The sequence below is a fragment of the Sorghum bicolor genome, chromosome 7 (assembly GCF_000003195.3).
Source record: "Sorghum bicolor cultivar BTx623 chromosome 7, Sorghum_bicolor_NCBIv3, whole genome shotgun sequence".
Taxonomy (NCBI): Eukaryota; Viridiplantae; Streptophyta; class Magnoliopsida; order Poales; family Poaceae; genus Sorghum; species Sorghum bicolor.
Window position 1 is genome coordinate 811319 of NC_012876.2, and position 21621 is coordinate 832939.

The 21621-nt window shown below is 40.2% G+C and overlaps 2 protein-coding genes and 1 long non-coding RNA gene across 3 annotated transcripts; 2 read left to right on the top strand and 1 right to left on the bottom strand.

Annotated features, from left to right (window-relative positions):
- LOC110437415 lies at nt 367–2077 on the bottom strand. The gene is made up of 3 exons (XR_002455509.1): nt 1925–2077; nt 1466–1816; nt 367–429 (listed from the first exon to the last, which is right to left on the bottom strand). It is a non-coding gene; the product is annotated as an uncharacterized LOC110437415 (long non-coding RNA).
- Nucleotides 9077–13286, top strand: LOC110436922 (TOM1-like protein 2). The gene is made up of 10 exons (XM_021464634.1): nt 9077–9232; nt 9393–9594; nt 9917–9995; nt 10477–10575; nt 10677–10790; nt 11204–11361; nt 11986–12061; nt 12175–12260; nt 12394–12552; nt 12627–13286. Exons 2-10 carry the CDS (start codon nt 9494–9496, stop codon nt 12970–12972), a joined length of 1218 nt encoding a protein of 405 aa, XP_021320309.1. The 5' UTR covers nt 9077–9232; nt 9393–9493; the 3' UTR covers nt 12973–13286.
- LOC8068534 (phosphoinositide phosphatase SAC1) lies at nt 14535–20994 on the top strand. Its single transcript, XM_002443682.2, has 16 exons — nt 14535–14751; nt 14840–15044; nt 15547–15712; nt 15820–16042; nt 16201–16277; nt 16637–16824; nt 17405–17502; nt 17915–18048; nt 18134–18268; nt 18468–18837; nt 19072–19193; nt 19325–19444; nt 19521–19751; nt 19839–20027; nt 20147–20258; nt 20359–20994. Exons 1-16 carry the CDS (start codon nt 14668–14670, stop codon nt 20608–20610), a joined length of 2706 nt encoding a protein of 901 aa, XP_002443727.1. The 5' UTR covers nt 14535–14667; the 3' UTR covers nt 20611–20994.

The window sequence follows — 21621 nt, forward strand, 5'->3', positions numbered from 1 at the left end:
TTTCCTCAACCAAAACACGATGCTCGCAAGCACCGCAACATCTCCATCACCGAAGTGACCATTGTTCACCATTTAATCATTAATCATCATTGAAGAATTTATTAAGCAAGATCATTATTTTTATTATTATATAGATTAGATGAGTAGAGCAACTAAGCATATCTACTGTTCACTATACTACACATGTATAACCCAGGCATACAAGGAATATAGTAGGAGGCTAGTCAAGTCCTTATGGTTTGCAGTATTAAGACACATGCAATGGAAAGTAAATATATTTAAAGTTCATAGGTACAATATGATCAAAGGGTGTCTGCACTTGCCTTTATTCCCAGTGTATAACTGCTCAGAATTCTTTAGCTTCTTTCCTTCTGCTTCGACTGTCGGTCCTCAGCTCCTGGTCTTCACTGTTGACGAACCACACTTCTTCTACGTGTAGCAACCAAGCAACACAAACAGACAAACAAACAATCACGACTAAGAACAAGCATCAATCAAAAGAAAAGCTTAGAAAGAGCGCACTAAACGACACGGCTTATTGCTACGATCGTGACCACACAAGAACCATTAAGAACGGAGCTATTCGTTAAATGAACACGGCTTTCGAGGTTCGAAGTGTAACGAAGAAGATCAACTATTCGCTTGATCTATTTTATTTGATGAAAAGAGGTGATAGACTTTTAAGAGAAATATCATAAAGTGAAATTAAACAAACTATAATTATAAAAGACAAAGTATAGTTCCAGTCATATTCTATTTATAAACAGTTATAGAAATTGTTTAGACTATTTTAGCATTCATAGCTTAGAGAATATAAAACAAGTGAGAACAACTTAATTAGAATCACTATTTATTTTCAAAAGTTAATCTAAGCAGGTCATAATTGAAAATTCATTTAGGTTGATATTAATTATATTAACATTCTTTATTTAAAGACTAAACTATATAACTAAGTCGCTTTTAATCCAAGAGACATTAGATAGATATTAACTAAATTAATTACATGCTTCATATTTAACTAAACCAATTATAATTAAGAAATATTTAAGTTAATATTAATCAAGTTAATATTTGATTATAAAAAAAATACCAAAGTGTAAACCTAAATTGTTTTTTTTTATTAATTAAAAATGACACTCAATAAATATTAATTAAACTAATTATATTTATAAACATGGGACATGGAAAATAGTATCGCTAACAAGTTATTTACGTTGTCATGGTCATAAAACAATAGAAATCATGATTATAACTCTATATTGCTTTTAATTATAGATTTAGGTGCATATATTAATTAATCTAATATTCAACTAAATATATATAAAAAATATATGACATAATAAAAGTTAGCACCACTGCGTAGAGCGCGACGTTACGAACGTAACGCAATTGAAACGGAGTTAAAACGATTAATTGACGAAGGATTAATGATCAGTGGCAAACTTGTAAATAAGTCGTCTTCTACCTTGGGTCATCTTCTTCTCACGAACGTCAAGTTCTGGCCATGGTTGTGCATCTGCTGCGTCGCGCCAGAGAGGGAGGGCTAGCTTGGCCTGGTCGTGGGGGTAGCCGGCCGGCGCGGCCGTGCCAGGCTACGGCGGTGGTCGGCCCGCCTGCTAGGGCCGGTGCAGGGTGGCCTGCTCGCACGCACTGCACGGAGCAGGAAGCGGCGGCTCCTGCCTGCTCGCAGCAGCACGCCAAGGGCGCGCGGGTCGGGATGCTGCGGGGGTTACAGCGTGGGGCGCAGGGTCGCCGGTGACGCCGCGGTGATGCCGTATAGGGTCGCGATGGTCGGAAACGAAGAAGAAGATGTCATCTATGGATAAAGTTCGCCGAAGAAGAGAAAGAGAGATTAGGGAAACGGTAAACGAGCACGGATTTGCAAAACGAACGGTGTGCCGGTGTAGAGGACGATGAGACGAACCTCGGGATGGTGACGGTTTCTGCTGGAGATGCCGGAGATGGCCGGAAACGCTCGCCGAACGTTCGCCGGAAAAGTTCGCCGGAAACGAGATCCGAAACTTCGGCGATGGATCTACGGAGCTACGAGCGGCGGCTCGGAAAAAGGCTCGTACTTCTGAAATCAGCACATCGAGGGCTACACCGGCATATATATAGGTCTAGGGTTTGGAAAAGTTTTAGAATTTCTTAATTTCGGGATTTTAAATAAATCATTTTCAGTTCCAAAATAATTCCAGAAAAAGCTGAAATCATTTTAAATCCCTGAAAAATATTTCCAAAATTCTAAAAATTAAAGGAAAACTTTTAGAGATATATTGAGAGTTGATCAATCCAAATAAAGTTTTTGGTGCCTATAAAAAAAGAATTTTAGAGCATATAAAAATAAATTTTGTTTTAGGAAAAAATGGGAAAAAGCTCGAAAAAGTCTAGAAAATTATCGGAAAGGATCGGACGGCATCTAAACGTGTTTTTAAAATCTTAGCACACACAAAAACAATAAACTCAAGTAATAGACAAGCATCACATCAACTAAAGCTCGTCTAATTAATTCCAAAACATTTGAAAAGCACCATTTTTCTTTGATAAAAAATATATAGAAATCTATACTATTGTTGGCAAATTTTATCCACATATTAAAACCATTCATTTTATTTAGTATTTTCTAATAACAACCCGAAATAGAAATTTCGGGGTGTTATAGTATCAAAAACCAAAAAATTATGCGAACTGAACAAGGCCTTAGTTCCCTCCAAAAATCTAAAACTTTTCAAGATTCTTCGTCACATCGAATTTTACGGCACATGCATGAAGCATTAAATATATATAAAAACAAAAACTAATTGCACAGTTTGTCTGTAAATCGCGGAATGAATCTTTTGAGCCTAGTTACTTCATGATTAGACAATGTTTATCAAATAAAAACGAAAATATTACAGTATCCTAACCCAAAAAATTTTGGGAACTAAACAAGGCCTTATACTCAATGGAGTACTACTTAGACCTTGTTTATTTTATTAAAATCTTTGGGTTTGGCTACTGTAATACTTTCTTTTGTATTTAATAATTATTGTCTAATCATAAGTTAGCTAGGCTCAAAAGATTCGTCTCGCAAATTACAAGTAAATTATGTAATTAGTTATTTTTTACTTATATTTAATACTTTATGTATGTGTCCAAAAATTCGATGTCGTAAGAAATTTTAATTATTTTTTAGAAAATAAACAAGGCCTTTAACACCTGACAATTCCAGATGTGGCTACATAAGTACAAAACTTCCTTAGGCCCTGTTTAGATTGGAGATGAAATTTTTTTTGTGTCACATCGGATGTGTCGGAAGGATGTCGGGAGGAATTTTTAGAAACTAATAAAAAACAAATTACATAACTCGTCCGGAAACTGCAAAACAAATATATTAAGCATAATTAATCTGTCATTAGCACATGTGGGTTAATGTAGCACTTAAGGCTAATCTTAAAGTAACTAGGCTTAAAAGATCTGTCTCGCGATTTTCAACCAAACTGTATAATTAGTTTATTTTTTTATCTATATTTAATGTTCCATGCATGTGTTTAAAGATTCGATAGAACGGATGAAAAAATTTTAGGTGGACAACTAAACAAGCCCTTAGTCAATTAATCATCGTATGCCAGGCTGACGCATACGTGACAGATACACACGTAATAATAAGTGACAATTGTGGCTTCCAAACACAGCTTGGGCTACAAACTTTTGGTTACAAAAATGCAGCGAGAGTTTAATTAATTCATGAAACTACATCATCAAATTTTCCAAAGAGCTGTCAAGTCTATCATCACTGCATATAATGTTATATTACCGTCTGTCAGGTCCGGTTGTTTCTAACAGTGATGCTGGATTAGTTTGGACCCAACAATGATCCACGGACGGACTTGGAGTAGTGAGATAATTTGTGACCGGATGATGGATGAAAGCTTATATTAGCAAACATAGCTAGGGACCTTTATCATTGTCCAAGATGGACTAGGTTAAGGCTTTGTTTAGTTCACCCCAAAAGCTAAAAACTTTTTAAGATTCCCCGTTACATCGAATCTTGCGACACATGCATGAAGCATTAAATATAAATAAAAAACAAAAACTGATTGCACAGTTTGTCTGTAGATCGCGAGATAAATCTTTTAAACCTAGTTACTCCATAATTAGACAATATTTATCAAATAAAAATGAAAGTGCTACATTACTCTAACCCAAAAAATTTTAGGAACTAAACAAGGCCTAATTAATTCTCCATGCATTGTCAATGGTCAGGCTAACACACGACTAGAACAGAGCACGTTGTAGGTGTAGTATACCTATTTTTTACCTTGATAGTGGAGGGTTGGTTAGGAAAGATGAACATGGACGGACATTGCACTTGTATGGAGTATATATATTATTGGAATCAGAGAGAGGCTCAACAGCATGAAAAGAATGAATTCCCTTATAAAAAAAATGAACAGAATGGATAGCCACCAAGAGCACAGCGCAGATGAGCAGTACTGTCCACGACAGACGGCCGTTGAGATAGACGAAGTGACAAATTGGCAATCTGACTGACTCCTCTCTTTGTTTTCCGTTTCCGTCCTGGATCCATTTTACATAATATCTTGTTGCAGCATCATATCAAACCAATATAATCTACTTTTGACAATTGTCAAACTAGTGCCAGGAGTAATTAGCATGAGTTGACTAATGGCGGACTCAAGTAACTCGACTAGGCGGTCGTACATGTCACATGTGCTTCCTTTTACGACTTTAATTTGGTGGAGCAGCAGACCAAGGCGGTAGCTAGATAGTGCTTCCGGTGCACACACACCGACGGTACATCAACGTACTGGTACGGTTACGTCGTTGAATTGGTGGTTGGTGCCCATAAAAACTAAGTGCCAAACTGCCAAAACATGTCACTGCTATAATGCTATTATCTTCGTCAGCGAAAAAAAAAATATAATTACAGGATATATGCTAATTGAACTGACTCAAATTTGATTAAGTTTAGGTATAGTAAATAATGCTAACATTTATCTTCAAATAATTTATTATGAAATTAGATCCTACAACTAATTTAATGATACTTATTTATCATAAATGTTAATAGTTTTTTATAAAAATTTAGTAAAAGTTTAAATTGTTTAATTTCTAGAAAAAAAGAGAAATATTTTTTTTGACAGATGGAGTATCAGATGGAGTAAATGTTTGATTGGCTAGGCTTCTCTCGACTCCGTTTTGGTGACTGAGGAGGCGGAGCCAAAGGAGCCAAAAATAGTAGTTACTCTACGTTTCTAGTTCATTTAGAGAAAAGAAAAAAATAACTTCAATAAATAATATCATAATCATAAACAATGCACAAGTTGAAGGAGCAGAGTCCTAAAAGGATTTCCAGGACAAACAACCCCTATATAATTTAATCTATAATTTATCTAACTACCACCGACCAGGGAGGATCTATCATCATACATAGGCTTCATTATTATTGTTATTATTATATATAACAACGCCGAAAATCAGGGAAGAATTAGATTATAGATAGATTACTCTGTCTATCTTCTAGCAGCTCCATCCATGAGAATATATTTGAGATGAGTTGGTCGTCTCTGCTCCGCTAGTGGCGTTGAAACCTCAACTCTGTCCGCCACCTTGTGCTATTTAGCTACTTGCACATGAGTACATGACAATGACGCTTAACTCCCACCGGTTGCCTCTTCTTCATCTTGGCCTTGTTTAGTTCACCCAAAATGCAAAAAGTTTTCAAGATTTTGTGTCACGTCGAATTTTACGACATATACATGAAGCATTAAATATAGATAAATAAAATAACTAATTGCACAGTTTACCTGTAATTTGTGAGATGAATCTTTTGAGCCTAGTTAATCTATAGTTAGATAATGTTTGCCACAAACAAACGAAAATGCTACAGAATTCCAAAAAACTTTTTTGGGAAGGGAGGTAAACAAAGCCCTTGTGTGTGTCCACGTCATGCACTTTGTCCTCAGTTATCATAAAAGCAGTATTTCATAAATAAACTCCCTCCGTCCTAAAAAAAAGCAAGGTTAATAATATAGCTCACTTGCTGTTTTTTCAGCCTTCTTTCAACCCACTTATATAGTGGTTAGCTATTCACTATTAACACATGATTTACTTATTTCTTTTACAAAGTTTCTTAGTTCTAAGTTGACTGTAAGCTTATATTCTGCTTCTCCTATCTCTTCTTCTTTCTCTCCTCCACCTCAGCATTTAGCCAGCTTACAGCTAGTTACTATACTTGCTCTAATATAGCACATTCTAGCATTCAAAATTTATCCTTAAAAATAAGACATTCCAGAAGCTAGAAACCAGTTTGCATTTAAAAATTCCCATTTATCAACCAATCATCACTAATTGTTAATAATAGCGTCTTATTTAGAAATAAAGTGAGGACACATGCTTTTTTATGCTTTCTCTTAATTTGTTCTAAAAATTATAGAATGCAATATATTACAGGACGTAAGAGTAGATGTTAAACACATCATAAGTATGATGGAGGTATTGTCAACTAATCTATCATAACCGATTTACCGCCAACCAATCTACTAGTTATACAATGGAGCCGCTTTCAAACGGTTGCCGTTGGCATTAATTCAGAGAGGACGACTCCTTTTGCTACTTAAACATTATTATTAATTATTACTTAGGACAGTCTCACGAAAAAAAGTTTACTTAAAAACAAGGTCTAATGGGCTCTTATTTCGTCCTTCGACACTGTTCCATCCATCCTTGATTTGATGAAGAACCTCCTGATTGTGATTGATTGCTCTAATTTCCTTTTTCCCCTTTTTTTTATTTATTTGAGAAACGGTTGCTCTAATTTGCTGCTGCCGGAGTGTTGTTGTGGCACCAAGCAATTTCCTCATTTCCTCCATCGGAGGCCCAGGCCACATCACCAGCTCTATCCTTGCTGTCGACACGCACACGACCCACGCGAGACCCACACACTGCCACGTGGGTCTACGCGCATCCGGGCCCGCGTGCCAGCCTCCCAACCCACGCTACCCGCACACGCCGCCGAAAGCGCTCTCTCCCTGCTCGCCCGACTCCAGGCTAGCACTAGCAAGCAGCACGGCGCCGGCCGGGCCGGGCCCCACCCACGTGCCGCGCCCGCCGCGGGCCACTCGCGGCTGGGCCCGAGGGGCCCAGCCCCCACACCGGTGCCGGGTCCACGGCGCGTCGCGTGGCCCCACGTGGCGGGCACACGGCGCGTCGGGCGGCGTGGACCTGGCGGGGCCCACGGTGGTGAGCGGAGCGCACACGCCGTCCCAAGCTGTCGCACGCGCCCTCCTCCTCCCCTGCTGGCCCCGCTCTCGCCTTTTTTTTTTCTGCCCCGCGGTTTTTGCGCATAGGACCCTGTGGTTTTGTGGTATTTGTTTCTACTTTGTTATTATAGTGGACCGGTTCCAGATGGTCGTCGGTCAACGTTTCCATCCCTTGCCATGCAGACACGCAGGCGCCGGTGAACACACGGTTTTAATGGACCAAGATCAGAAATCCAGATTCGATTCTTTGATATGGACCTTATATATTTTTTCCTTTTGATTTGATTTGATTTCAACGGACGATGAATGAAACTAAAAGTGTTTTTTTTTTGCCAGAAATGAGAAAGACAGGATTCTACGTGTAATTTATCTTTAGTATTCTTGTCAAGAATCACCGTACCAAGAAACATAGCTAAATGAGGTCAAACGGGTCTATCTTGTACCTATATCTATACATACGTTTAATTATGGTGAGGGTCTGGTAAGCTAGCACCTTTTTCGCTTCTAATAATATAATTGGTTATATTTTTGCACCACTGTTGAAGTAGTGTTTTTTAGCGAACAAATAATATTTTTTCTCTCACAATATTTCTGAATAAACAACAACATAAGTTAAAAGTCAGCGAATATGCCAAGAAGTACTACGACCTCGCAACTTCATTCAGAATGAAGTAGAATAGCATTTTACTTATTAGCATTGTCATTTTTTTCTATCGTGTAATAGCCATGTAGCAAATGCCTCATTTTCACATCATGTTTATAAAAATATAACAAATTATCAAGCCTCCCAATTTCAAAGTTTCACGTGTGGTTTATCACAAATTAATTTTATTCAAGGAGAAAAATGTTATAAAGCTAAAGTGTTTTATAACTCACATTTTGTGCATATATGAACACTCCACAACGTTTAAAAACTAAAGTATTTTATAAAATCATGATTCTTTTTCTTTCTAAAACTCAAAAAATATTTTGGTTTTCTTTTTCACAAGGAACTAGTACATTATGTTATAGTAAAATGTTTCTTCAACTTATTAGCTGAAGCTTTGTTGCGATGACACAACACATATAATAAGAATACTTGCGGAATCAGGGGAGCTTGGAGCATGTTCGTTTCTCTGTAAAGCCGTGACTGAAAGCATTGTTCGCTGATTTATTGTGAGAAAAATAGCTTATAAGACAACACAGTAGATTTATTAAATACTTATATAAATATTGGTATTTATAGCATAAGAAATATCATATATATATTGTTAAAATATGATGATTTTAGTAAAAAATAATGTATTTTTTTTAAAAAAATCTTTAAACATATAACTATGTATATTTTATTATATTAAAAAATACGATTCTTTAATCAAAATAGCTGGTTCCGCCTCGGAACAAGAACAAAAAATGATACGCCTTGTTCAGTTCCCAAAATTTTTTGTTTTGGGTTCTATAGCATTTTTGTTTTTATTTGGCAAACATTGTCCAGTCAGGAGTAATTAAACTCAAAAGATTCATCTTGTGATTTACAGTCAAACTATACAATTAATTTTTATTTTCATCTATATTTAATGTTCTATGCATGTGCCACAAGATTCTATGTGATAGTGAATATTGAAAATTTTTGGGTAGTTTTTAGAAACTAAACAAGGCCTTACTGCCCTTACATGCTCTGCTGAGGAAGTTGGACGTGGAAAATTTCTAGTCAGGTGGTTAACCGGATGACGTGGCGGTAAAGACACAGAAGTCAATTGGTACCGACAAGCTCACACCAGAAAAATTCAGGGTGTAATCTGTAAAAAGACAAGACATGTCTTTTCCTTAATCCCTAGCTTCCAGACTCCTCCCTCCCTCCTCGGCCGCGTTCTCCCCCCCGACTGAGATCACTGCGCGTGCCGTCGGCGCCATGGCCGCGCCACCGCCGCCGTCGCCAGCCAAAACCCACTAGCAGCGCGTCGCGGGTGCACCTGCTGCCGATCTAGGTTGGTGCGCGCTACCGCTTCCCTCGCTTTCTGCTCCCGTCGATGTGATCTTCTAGCTCCAGATTGCATCTCCCTCGGGCAGAATGGTTCTTTTCTTGCTCGCGGGCTGCGGTTTATGCTTTAAGGCGCGATCTTTACGCTCTGAATGGCTTCGTTGCAGGAAGCAGGGATTTCTTCGCGCCCTGCGCTGTAGAAACGGGCCTGGATTTGCTCGAGAGCGAGAGGAGGGGGTAATAGAGTGAAAGGAGGCGCGGGGAGAAGATGGCTGCGGAAATGGTGAAGGCAGCGACGAGCGACAAGCTCAAGGAGATGGATTGGGCAAAGAACATCGAAATCTGCGAGCTCGTGGCGCAGGATCCTGGGTATGCTTGCCATTCCCCCCTCTCTGTTCCCTTTCTCCCCCTGTTTTTTTTCCTTTTCGGAACCATTGATTACCGAGTAGCATTGCAACTTCGCTGGTTGAAGGTTGTGACGATGAATTCGACATCGTACTCTCTTATTGTCAAGATTTCTTTTGAGTGTACGGCGAATTGATCTGGAAGCGCTACCAGTTTTTCGTTGCCAGTTGGCTATGATTTTTTTTTTCTTGCACATAAGTCGTGGTTCATGAGTTGCCATTTGGAAAGGGTGTTTTTTGTTTACTTGAATGATGTGTTAATTTTCTTTCCCTGTTACTGTCACCAGGAAAGCGAAGGATGTGATCAAGTCCATAAAAAAGTCTATAGGGAGCAGGAGCAAGAGCACTCAACTCTTTGCTGTTATGGTGAGTTATTTTCACAGAAGCAGCCCTCTTGGATCCTGATTCCCCCATCAACTGCTGTGCTATTATCTAGATGACTATGCTAGACACAGGAACACATTCCTTTTATATTTGATCATGGATCATAGACATGTAAGAAGGGAGGGCGACTTGTACTTTTGCTCACCCAGTCACCCACAATGGAAAACTCCATGAAGGCAAAAAGAGTTACTCTTGCTAATGGTTACTGTTCATTTGATGTAAAAGCGGGCATGATAGTACTTCAGATGTTTTCTTGCCTGCTGAGTCAATTCTGCGGCTGCGCTTCATATTACGTCTTGAATTTTTTGAACTGTGAATCTAGGTCTTGGTCCTGATGTCACTGTACCTAAATGGCCTATCAATTTTCATTTTAATTTTTTTAATTAGATCATTACATAATGTGCAGATGTGTTTCTATGATTAACCTTTAGTCTTGATTCAGATTCACTGCTATTTGTTTCAGCTATTGGAGATGCTTTTGAATAATTGCGGAGAGCCTATCCATAGGCAGGTCATCGATAATGGCCTTCTTCCAATACTTGTGAAGATAGTGAAGAAAAAGGTAGCTTCTTTTTCACTGAATTTAGGATGACAATTGTGAAACCTGTTCTCATTTGAAACTTTACCAATTGATGTTGACGTAACACGCTATCTTCGTTGCAGACGGATTTACCAGTTCGAGAAAAAATATTTCTTCTGTTAGATGCTACACAAACATCCCTTGGTGGAGCTAAAGCAAAGTTTCCTCAGTACTATGAGGCATACTATGAGTTGGTGGTAGGTATCATATTTACAGTTTACTTCTTTTGCTTGGTTTCCTTTATTTATTCCCATGTATTTGTGTTGAGAATTTTAGTAGCACTATGTTTAACTATTGGTGTGTTTATTCCTTTTAACTAGAAGTTTTTTTCCTGCTCAAGTGAAACGCGTGTGCAAATTGTTTGTCGATTTATTGATAAATATGTGAAGAGTCATAAAAATGTCATACATACTTTTATGGTGCTGTTGTTTGCTTGGTGGTTGCAAGATTTATTCCTTAACCACTTCTATGACTCCAATATGTGCAGCAAATTTCTTCTCTTCAGCATATTCTTTTGTTGTTAGCTTACAATAGAAAGTAGCTGTTTTTTTGGTTGTTGCAGTGTTTATTATGATATATAGCTGAAGCTATCATTTATCTTGCTCCATAGTCTGCTGGTGTGCAATTTTCAAATCGCCCAAATGTTGTTGTCACAAGAGCAGAAGTGCCAGTCCCAGAACCAAGAACAGAACCAAATAATGAAAGTTTAGCAACCCGATTGAATGAAGCCCAACAGGAAGTGCACACTCAGCCTGCTCCTGATGCAAGGTACTTTCTTGGCATTGAAATGTTAATCTTGAGCTGTATGGTACATTTCAATCTACTCGCATCTCAAGATTCTTTTTGAAATTTTGGTGCCTCTATTTTCTTTGGTTTGTATGTCCTGTTAGTTATTGTTGCACAATTAGTTTACATCCTAACATGTCAAAAAATTTGTACTGCTCATGTTTTTTCTTTGTCCTCGTGAATAATAAGGAAATTAGAGGTTTTTTTTAGTGAACATGCCTTGACATTGCTAATTTGTTAGGGGTCACTATGATGATATACTGCATGTGATAATGTCGTGTGGTCGAATAACCATCAATATACAGTTTGTTGTAGCTTTTGACTTTGTTTTTGAATTGCTGTCACTAGGTAATGTAATGTGTTTTTTTTTATTCTATTCCATGATATTCATAAATCATCATACATCTCTTCTTGGGGGAACTTATGTCAGAGATAAATTCTGTGCAGCACAGGTGTCCTCAGGATGCCATGCTTAGCATCTGTGATACCTTTTGTTATTGATTTAATACTCAGGACAATATAATGGATCTGGATGCAACAATTTTTGCCTCATCTTTATTGGCTGTTATTCCTATGTTCTCACAGCACATTTTGATTTTTTTTCAGTATAGTCCAGAAAGCCTCTAGTGTCATGGAAGTATTGAGGGATGTGCTTAATTCTATGGATCCTAGGCACCCTGAGGTATGGGTTAAATTAATATCCACATGACCAATATATCTGTATCCTCTTGCTGTGTAGCTAAAGTGCTTTTGCTGTGTAAATATAACTTATGCCCTAGCAATGTGTTCTTGTAGGGAGCAACGGATGAATTTGTGTTGGACCTTGTCGAGCAATGTACGTTTCAGAAGCAAAGAATAATGCACCTTGTTATGACATCAAGGTATGGATCCAGTTTTATTATTGTTTCTTTGGCATGGTGTTGGAATATCTGTGCACATCTATCACTTGTTTGTTACTTGTCGCTGTCTGCTACAGCTGCACTGATGTTCTGTGTTGCTGCTATTATTTGCTAGAGATGAAATGGTGGTATCACAAGCTATAGAGCTAAATGAAGAGCTACATAAGGTCCTTGTCCGGCATGATGCGTTGCTTTCTGTTCATCCGACAACAACAGTACCTTCTAATATAAAGGAGGAAGAGGAGGAAGAGGATGCTGAAAGTCTCTATCGGAGGTAGGATCATGCACCATTTTCCTTCTGAACGGTGGAAGGCAGCCTCTTACAGAGTTCTCTCCCTACTAAAACAGACTGCGGAAGGGGAAAGCTCTGTCGCAGGACTACACAGATGACTCGGTGCCGTCATTCCGATCCATGCCCGAGGACAAGCTGCGGCGGCCGCTGACCATCCAATCGCCTCACCCCGACAAGCGACTGGGTGCGCTGAACATCCGCTCACCAGACCGTGAAGAGCCAAGGCCTGATCCTGCTCCGCTGATCCCGCCACCGCCCTCAAAGCACGCCGAGAGGGAGAGGTTCTTCCGGGAGAAGAGCATCGATGGCGTGGCCAGCCTGCCAGGCCACCTGAGGGGCCTGTCACAGCACAGCCGGGACGGTAGCAGCTCGTGTAGCGGCAGCACTGATTACGGTGACTGAGGGGGGAGCGGCAGCAGCAGCAGTACATATAGGGTTTCCCTTCTTGGGGTTGTTGGTCTCCCACTTGGCTAGGCAGGCGATACATTGGTGTTGCGCCGGAGTTTGGCTCGGCCCTCGGCATCTCTTTCTCCTTCATGCTGACCTGTGTACACTTGGCTTGGTAGCATTTTGTTCTTCTTCCTTTCCATCTTTCCCTTTGGCTGATGACATTATTGGGAGACCGTTGTGTTGGTGTGGCGTTGTGGGTGTTCTTTTCTTTCAGATCTATAGATGATTGTGATCTACTGCATGGGGTATGGCTTGGGTCTGAAGCATTGCTGTGACTTTCCCCTTTTGGCTTTCTGCTCGTGTGTGTGGTGTAGCACTTGGAGGTGTGTCAGAGGCGTGCGTTCTGCTGCTATTCAGCTTTAGATTCAGTCAGATTGCTGCTGCCGGCCACAGGGCACCAAAGTGGTCGGTCATTGTCTTTGTGAAAAGTTACTGTGCAACGCATGCGAGAAACCCACCTTGAGCTGTCTATAGATCGAAAAAATTGAAAACCCAACGTTCTGGACAAATTTGTCTTTTTTTTTTCTTTTTTCTTTTTTTTTTGTTTTTTTGGGGGAAATGGCAAGAGCTGTGTCTTTCAGTTAAGAGGGTAGAGAGTTTACTGAAAACAGGGGCTGGTTAGCTAAGGCCCTGTTGGAACGGACATGAATGACGAATGAGGATGCAAAACAACGGAATTGGAAGAAACACAGTAACGAGGATGGATGAAAACTGACTGATTTAGAAGTATAGGAATGGAAAGTTTGAGGCGTTTGGATTGCAGAAAACAAGTTGCGTTGTCAGCTTTTTATTTATTTCCAGATGAATCCAAACGCTTCTACTCGATTCCTTACCTATGGAATGTGTTCCTTCAAAATTCCCGTGAAAAGTTCTTCAATCCAAACAAGCCCTAAACAGCCACCGGGGACGCCACATTCAACAACACACTAAGCAAAAGGAAAGCCACATTCAACAAGACAACAAAAGAAAGGAAAGATATTACTGTCACATTAAAAAAGACAGCAAAAAAGGGAAGATAAATTACTTCGAACCAAACACCTTGTCCTTAGGCCTTTCACATATATGAAGCATTATAAATATAGATAAAACAATAACCGATTACACACTTTTTTAAATTTACGAGACGAATCTTTTGAGCCTTAGTCTATAGTTGGACAATAATTACTAAATATATATAAATAAAAATACTACAGTACCAAAAACTTTTTCGGCCAGAAACTTGTTAACAAGGCCTGTAGTGGAAGCGGTTCTCCAGTTCCGCCCTTTTCAGTTTCTATAAAAAAAGTCGTGCAAGTTTAGACATTGTTCTTTTTTTTTCGAACTGAAAATGACTGTTCCATTGTGAGGGCAGACCACACAGAATGCCACAAAATGCGGCCCAGTTCGGCCCACTCAAGTAGGATCCATTCTCTTCTCTCCAGTTCTCCTCAAGCGAACGGTCACGTATTCTGTACAATACGCCACCGGTGTTGGTGTTACGGGCAGCCTGCAACATCGGGCACGTGCGCCTTCTCCGCCTTTCCTCTGTCCTCTCCTTCCTTGTGGCGTCGTCGGCTCGATCCATCTCGCGTGGCGCGCGCGCGGGACGGGAGGCCGGTCCCAACCACAGCCAGCGAGAGAGAGGGAGGCGGGCGGGCATCTCGCGAGATGGCGGCGGGGGCGGCGGCGGAGGTGGACGACCCGTCGCTGGCGGCGACGCTGGAGAAGTTCCGCCTCTACGAGACGCGCGCGGTGAGCACCTAAACCACCTGCCTCCTCCTCGTTCCCCCATCCGATTGGAAGGTGGCTCATCCGCGCGGGGTTGCTCGCTGGGACGCAGAGGTTCTACGTGATCGGGAGCTCGCGGGAGAAGCGCTGGTTCCGGGTGCTCAAGATCGACCGCTCCGAGCCTTCCGAGCTCAACGTCAGCGAGGACCCCGTCTGGTACTCGCTTCAGGAGGTCAAGAGCCTCCTCCAGCGGATCGACGAGGGCAACCGGTCCACCGGTGGACTCACCTTCGTCACCAAGGCCTACGGCATCGCAGGTCGGTTCCTAGTCCTTCTTCCATTTTCTCAGCGATCAGTTAATTTGCATTCATTCTTCATTCGCCTACCTCTGTTGCTCTCTATTGTTGGAGAATTGGATTCTTAACACTAGTTATTAGATAGCAGCTTCTCTTGTAGATTATACTAGATAACTACTCTTAGATAACATATACAGTAGTTCATTACTATTGGGATTTCCAAAATGTTCCCTTTCAGCGAATAGGTGACCAGAGAATGGCGGGGATTCAGAACTACTTCAGAATGAAGTTAACTCGGGTACACTGTGTTAGCAATGTCCCCTGCATCTCTTGCCAATACTTGGATTGTTGTTTAATTCTGTACTGATGAGTTTCGCATTCAGATGCTAGGATTTTTTATGATCAGGATAGTGTAGGGAGGGAAGGAGAGATGATGTTTATGTACCTTATGTTTCTTTCCCAAGTTGGTCACTTGTGGTTGTTCTCAAGATCCTTTGTTTTTGTTTTCATTTTTGCTACGTAGGTTGCATCAAGTTCCTGGAGTCATATTACCTGATTTTAGTCACCAAGCGCCGCCAAATCGGTTGCATTTGTGGGCATGCTATATATTGTATAGATGAGAGCCAAATGATCACCATCCCACACTCGTCAGTGCAAACAGATGTCGCGACCTCTAAGAATGAGCTGAGGTATAAGAAGGAGCCTTTTTTTTTCTCTGCGCTGTTCCACACTTTTGAGTTTGCACATATTTGTGTATGTTTGCTGAATTAAGAAACTTATACCTCTGTAACAATAGGTACAAGAAGCTTTTGGCTAGTGTTGATCTCACCAAGGATTTCTTCTATAGCTACACATATCCCATCATGCAGAGCCTGCAGCAGAACGTTACTTCTGCAGGAATGAAGGAAATGCCTTATGACAATTTGTTTGTCTGGAACACTTTCCTGACAGAACCAATACGTTCAAGGTGCCGCAATACTCTCTGGACAGTAGCTCTTGTCCATGGGCACTTCAAGCAGGTTAGCTATAAACTATCTGCCACTTTTTTCCTCTGTAACTCTTTTCTATTCATGAGATTTGCAGATCGGTTTGGTTGATGACCTCCATTTCTTTTCTTTTTTTTCTTGGGGGGGGGGGGGGGGGTCTTGCATAATGCCTAATTAAGTGTTATTTCCAGGTCAAGCTGTCAATTTTTGGAAGAGAGATAAATGTTGTTCTTAGCTCTAGAAGATCCCGACACTTTGCTGGGACACGGTAATCTTTGTTTGCTTTCTAGTCATCCATAATTTTTTATTTCCTTTTTTCATTTGTGTAAGCTGAAGTCATTTACTCATTATTGAGGCTTACATCCTCTTCCATTGAGCATATTATTCTCTTATCACTGTTGAGTTATCAATTGCACGCCCTTGTTCCAAAAACTTAGAACTCATATATCTAATATCTTTATTGGATCAATCATTCTTATGCGGAACCTTCAAATCAACACTAATTTCCTGTCATCTTTCATTTACTTACACTTGGCACCATTTCTCTATGCTCTGCAAGACTGCAAGCTATGCATTATCTTATTTTTGTTCAATTGAAAATTTACTACCGCTACACGGTTTCTCTAGGTATTTGAAAAGAGGTGTGAATGACCATGGAAAAGTTGCTAATGATGTTGAAACAGAGCAGATAGTCTTTGAAGAAGAGGCTGGTTCCTGGAAGGGAAGAATGAGTGCCGTAGTACAGATGCGAGGATCAATCCCTCTCTTTTGGTCACAAGAGGCTTCTCGACTTAGTCCTAAGCCTGATATCTTTGGTTAGTAGATTTTGTGAATCATTGATTATAATCTCAGACCAACTGATAATAGTTTGATTGCAGGATTATTCATATAAAATCTTAAGATTTTATCCTTAGGCCTTGTTTGGATAGTATTGTATTCATATCAATCCACATGTGTTGGGGTGGATTGGAGTGGAACTTAAACTAAATTCCACCCCAACACATGTGGATTGAGGTGAATCCGACAACATCCAAACAAGGCCTTATGGTAGAATAACACACCCGCATTCATATAAAACCTTAACATTTTATTTCCTTATGGTAGACAGGTAGAGTAACATACTCGCACATCTGAGAATGGTCTTGAGGTTTGGCTATTAGATGTTTGATGCACTCTTCAACTTCAAATCTGACTATTCTTTTAGGCCTTGAAATGAATAAAATTTGTTATGAGTAGCACCTGTTTTCATTTTCATTGTGAGGATCTAGGCCTGAGTAGTGAGTATATACATCTGAGGTATTAGCAAATCTGCACTAAACCCACACATGACAAAGAGGACATATACATCCAACAAAAAAATTATCACTTCTTTCTCACCTTAAAATTTTGCTGCAGTACAGAGATATGATCCCACATATGAAGCAACAAAATTACATTTTGATGATCTTGCCCGTCGATATGGACATCCTATCATAATTCTTAATTTGATAAAGGTACATACTTGCAACTTCATTTTGCGGTCCCCAAATATCTTCATTTGCTGATTAGTTGGGTATTTGAGGCTTTAACCTTCACTAGTGCATTGCATAGGAATTGATTGCTACAGTTACACATTGATATCAGTCCAGAAATACAATATTCCTTTTTGTGTCTCATATATTTATTGATTCTTCATACCTCTCCAGTAGAAATTACACTATATTACAGTTCTATGCATTGGGGAGTCAAAACTGAACTGAATGATCTGTATCTCTTTTATATTCTGCATGGACATGTTAGTTAGTAGTGTAGCTGTGTTACTAGTTGCTACTCTTCGTTGACTTGTTTGTACTGACAAGTGATAACCAACATGTTGACTTTTGTCTTCCATGTGTTACTCATCAAGATTTTCAATTCTCTATGTAGACTGTTGAAAAAAGGCCACGTGAAATGATGCTCAGGCGTGAATATTGTAGAGCTGTTGAATATCTTAATCAAAATGTCCCAGAGGAGAAGAAGTTGAGATTCATCCACTGGGATTTTCATAAGTTTGCTAAAAGGTTTTCAAGTGCTTCTTGGCTATCTTCAAACTTATGCAAGCTAGTGCTTGTTCACATGCTGATGTTTCACACTTTACTTTTTCAGCAAATCTGCAAATGTACTAGGTGTTTTAGGAAAAGTTGCAGGTGAAGCACTGGACCTTACTGGGTTTTACTACAGTGGAAAGCCAAAAGTCCAGAAAAAAAGGTCAATTCAGCTTAGCCGAACTAGCACTGCAAGGTAAATATGCAATCTGTTAGAAAGAATGTATAGCTTACAACAAATAGGGACATTGTATTCTGCAGATTTTTTATCCGAGAATTGAGATATCAAATATAGGAAGTGAGCAGTTTCATATGGCTAATCATCTGTCAATACCACACTAGCAACTAGGGATACTACCAATACTAACTGTTGGTAATGTTTTCTTTCTGTGCAGGGATGGCTCCCTTGATATAAGGGCTAGTTCTGGAGATCTTTCAAGGCTCTCTAGTAATGCTGAAGCACTTAGTTCTACAGGCTTTCAGGATATGAGAAATGAGGCCAACAAACATGAGTTTCTTGGTGACACTCCCTGTTACCAAACTGGAGTTCTTCGTACAAATTGTATAGATTGCCTGGATCGCACAAATGTTGCACAGTATGCTTATGGCCTTGCTGCTTTGGGGAGGCAACTTCATGCAATGGGACTGACAGATGTTTCAAAAATCCACCCTGATAGCAGCATTGCTTCCGCTTTGATGGAAATGTACCAGAGCATGGGTGATGCACTTGCCCATCAGTATGGAGGATCTGCGGCACATAACACGGTCAGTAAATATTCTTCAGCACATATTAAATGAAGGATAATAATTGCCAGTCATCATTTGTAGTGCCCATAGGATCCAGATTCCAGAATTTCATTTCTTTCTTTTTTTTTTTTTTTGGGGGGGGGGGGGGGGGGGTGTAGAACTTTAGATAAAGTTGGTCAGCTCAGCAGAGCAGCCTCTTTGGTCCTTCTCTGGTTTCAGACATTCAGTACTGTCCAATGAACACAATTTCAGGTTTTCCCTGAGAGGCAAGGGAAGTGGAAGGCTACTACTCAGTCTCGGGAGTTCCTGAAATCAATTAAACGGTACTACAGTAATGCCTACACTGATGGCGAGAAGCAGGATGCTATAAATCTGTAAGTCTATCGCGTTGCTTTGTCATCATAGATGTATTAAACATATAAGGTAGTGAAGCAGCTCTTGAGTTGTTTACTGCCATGGGTGCAATGACTACCTCTGCTAATTCTTAGTTTGGTGGTACTATCAGATTTCTTGGGTACTTTCAACCACAAGAAGGAAAACCAGCTCTTTGGGAGCTGGATACCGATTACTATCTTCATGTAACAACAGCTGGGGATGATCTTATGTCTGATAGCTACCACTTGAGGCAAGTTTTAGTGGTTATTCGGTTCACTTGCTATGATACATTGATTTCAGTCCCTTAACAAGATGATAACTCACAGTTCTGCACCTGGACATAATGTGTTTGTGGGATTTGGAGCTGCATTGAACCCTGGAACCACATTGAGCCCTGTTCCAGCATGTAAAGAGGATTTCTCAAGGATGAAACTTACTTCGTTTGACAAACTTATACAAAGAACATGTAGTTCGATAAGGAATGTAAGACTTCATTGTGATGCTGATCTAAAGCTAAGTGGAGGTGTTGGAACTTCTGGAATGGCGCCAGATGCAGCGTATGCAGTTTTCGCCCTTGTAACATATGGTTCTTGATTGAATTTATTTTTGTGATGCTGTTCTGACTGCATGCATTTATGGTTCAGTGAGATACAGCTCAAAAGCCCGAACTGGTTGTTTGGTCAAAGAAAACATACAGAGACAATGCCAACTGCAAAAGTTGCCCTAGTTGAAAACGTGAACGAGGGGAACAGAGATGAGCCAAATGTCTCTCTTTGTGGGGAATTAAATTGGCTATCCTCCTCAGGATCATGCGAGGAGGACATTTTCAGAAGGTGACTCCATATGCTATAGCTCTTTAATGACTCCTTTGTGAGAGCGTGTGATTGTTACCCATCATTTTGACATTTCATTGTAGATAATTTTGGAAATTTGTTACCTTTGCAATATGCAGGTATCTTGCATTCACAACAGCGGATGTAGAGAATGGCTGGTATGGTGGAACACTTATATATGACCGAGATGAAAACAGCGGAGCTTACAAACACTACTCTGAACTCTGCCAGGTGAGTGCCTCAATGGTTGTGGGAAAAACAATCAATCAGTCTCATCATCTTCCTTCTGATTGTATTGTGTTTGCATATATTTATGTTTGCGATACTGTAGGGAGCTGTCATGGATCCTTTCGAGCACGACCCTGAGAAAGAGCGGCATTATGCAGAGGCCCTTATCGTGGATCTTGACGTTTCAAATGATGCACGGGTAGAGGCCGAAATGCAAGCTGCGCTGGATGACTACCAGATCATAGGGTCGGACCTGAGCATTATCCCTTCATGCGGAGCACTCGCGGAGGATCCGAGTCAGCTGACGAGGTGGATCATTGGAGATGAGAAGCTGCTTGTGGGTGCTGCACAGTAGACCAGTGCGTTTCTATGGAAGTTTGTACAGCAACAGATTACCATTCATCGACTCAGCGTTTGTGTTCTAGTTAGCTATTTCTCTGAAACAGTTGCCTGCTGTATTTAGCCTTTTTTCTTTGTTTGGCTGGGAGCACATTCGAATAATCACGATGATTGAAAGATGGTGATGTGTTTGCATGCGGTGCAAATTGTTTTTGATAGTGCACGTGCATGCCCATGTATCGATTAAGGATGGACTGTATGCAATTTGTCAATGTACCAGCGTGGCCTTGCTGCAGGGATTGACATTGGCAATTATAAATAGCAAGAAAAGTAAAATACTAGTTAATTGTAATTGTTATGTTCACCAGCAATTACAAAGGTACTGTATTTCACTGGTTTATTGTGAGTTGTGACGGTGTGCCTCGCCATCTGAGCTGAACAAATTAATGAAGTTCACTGGTTTACTGTCTGGACGCTGACACGACGGGTCGCCGATGGCCACGCCCAGCAGCAGTGCCAGCCTGTCTCACCTCTCCTTCGACTGCTGCTTCGGCCTCTCCTCACCGGCGCGGGCACCAGGGTAAAAGCATGAGGATGGCTGCAGGTTGAAGGAGAAGTTGACTTAGGGCACTCACAGTGCAAGACTCTATCACAGAGTCCAAGACAATTAACTATATATTATTTATGGTATGTTGCTGATGTGACAGTATATTTATTGAAGAAAGAGGTAGAAAAAAATAAGACTCCAAGTCCACATTGTTCGAGGTAATAAATAACTTTAGACTCTATGATAGAGTCTGCATTGTGAGTGCCCTTATGGAGTTCACACGTCAGCGAGTGGGGAGAAAGAAGCAGTAGAGGTGTTTGTCTATGGCCTTGTTTAGTTCACCCAAAAAACCAAAAACTTTTTTAAGATTTTCCGTCACATTAAGTCTTACGGCACATGTATGGAGTATTAAATATAGATAAAAATAAAAAATTAATTGCATTGTTTGTCTGTAAATCACGAGATAAATCTTTTAAGCCT

Excerpts from the sequence above, each read along its gene's own strand:
- LOC8068534 (XM_002443682.2), top strand. The coding sequence starts at position 14,668 with ATGGCGGCGGGGGCGGCGGCGGAGGTGGACGACCCGTCGCTGGCGGCG. Across the intron at positions 18,049-18,133 it reads TTTCATAAGTTTGCTAAAAG|CAAATCTGCAAATGTACTAG; the intron begins GTTTTCAAGTGC and ends TTACTTTTTCAG. Across the intron at positions 19,194-19,324 it reads AAGCAGGATGCTATAAATCT|ATTTCTTGGGTACTTTCAAC; the intron begins GTAAGTCTATCG and ends TGGTACTATCAG.
- LOC110436922 (XM_021464634.1), top strand. The coding sequence starts at position 9,494 with ATGGCTGCGGAAATGGTGAAGGCAGCGACGAGCGACAAGCTCAAGGAG. Across the intron at positions 10,576-10,676 it reads TGAAGATAGTGAAGAAAAAG|ACGGATTTACCAGTTCGAGA; the intron begins GTAGCTTCTTTT and ends TCTTCGTTGCAG. Across the intron at positions 10,791-11,203 it reads AGGCATACTATGAGTTGGTG|TCTGCTGGTGTGCAATTTTC; the intron begins GTAGGTATCATA and ends CTTGCTCCATAG.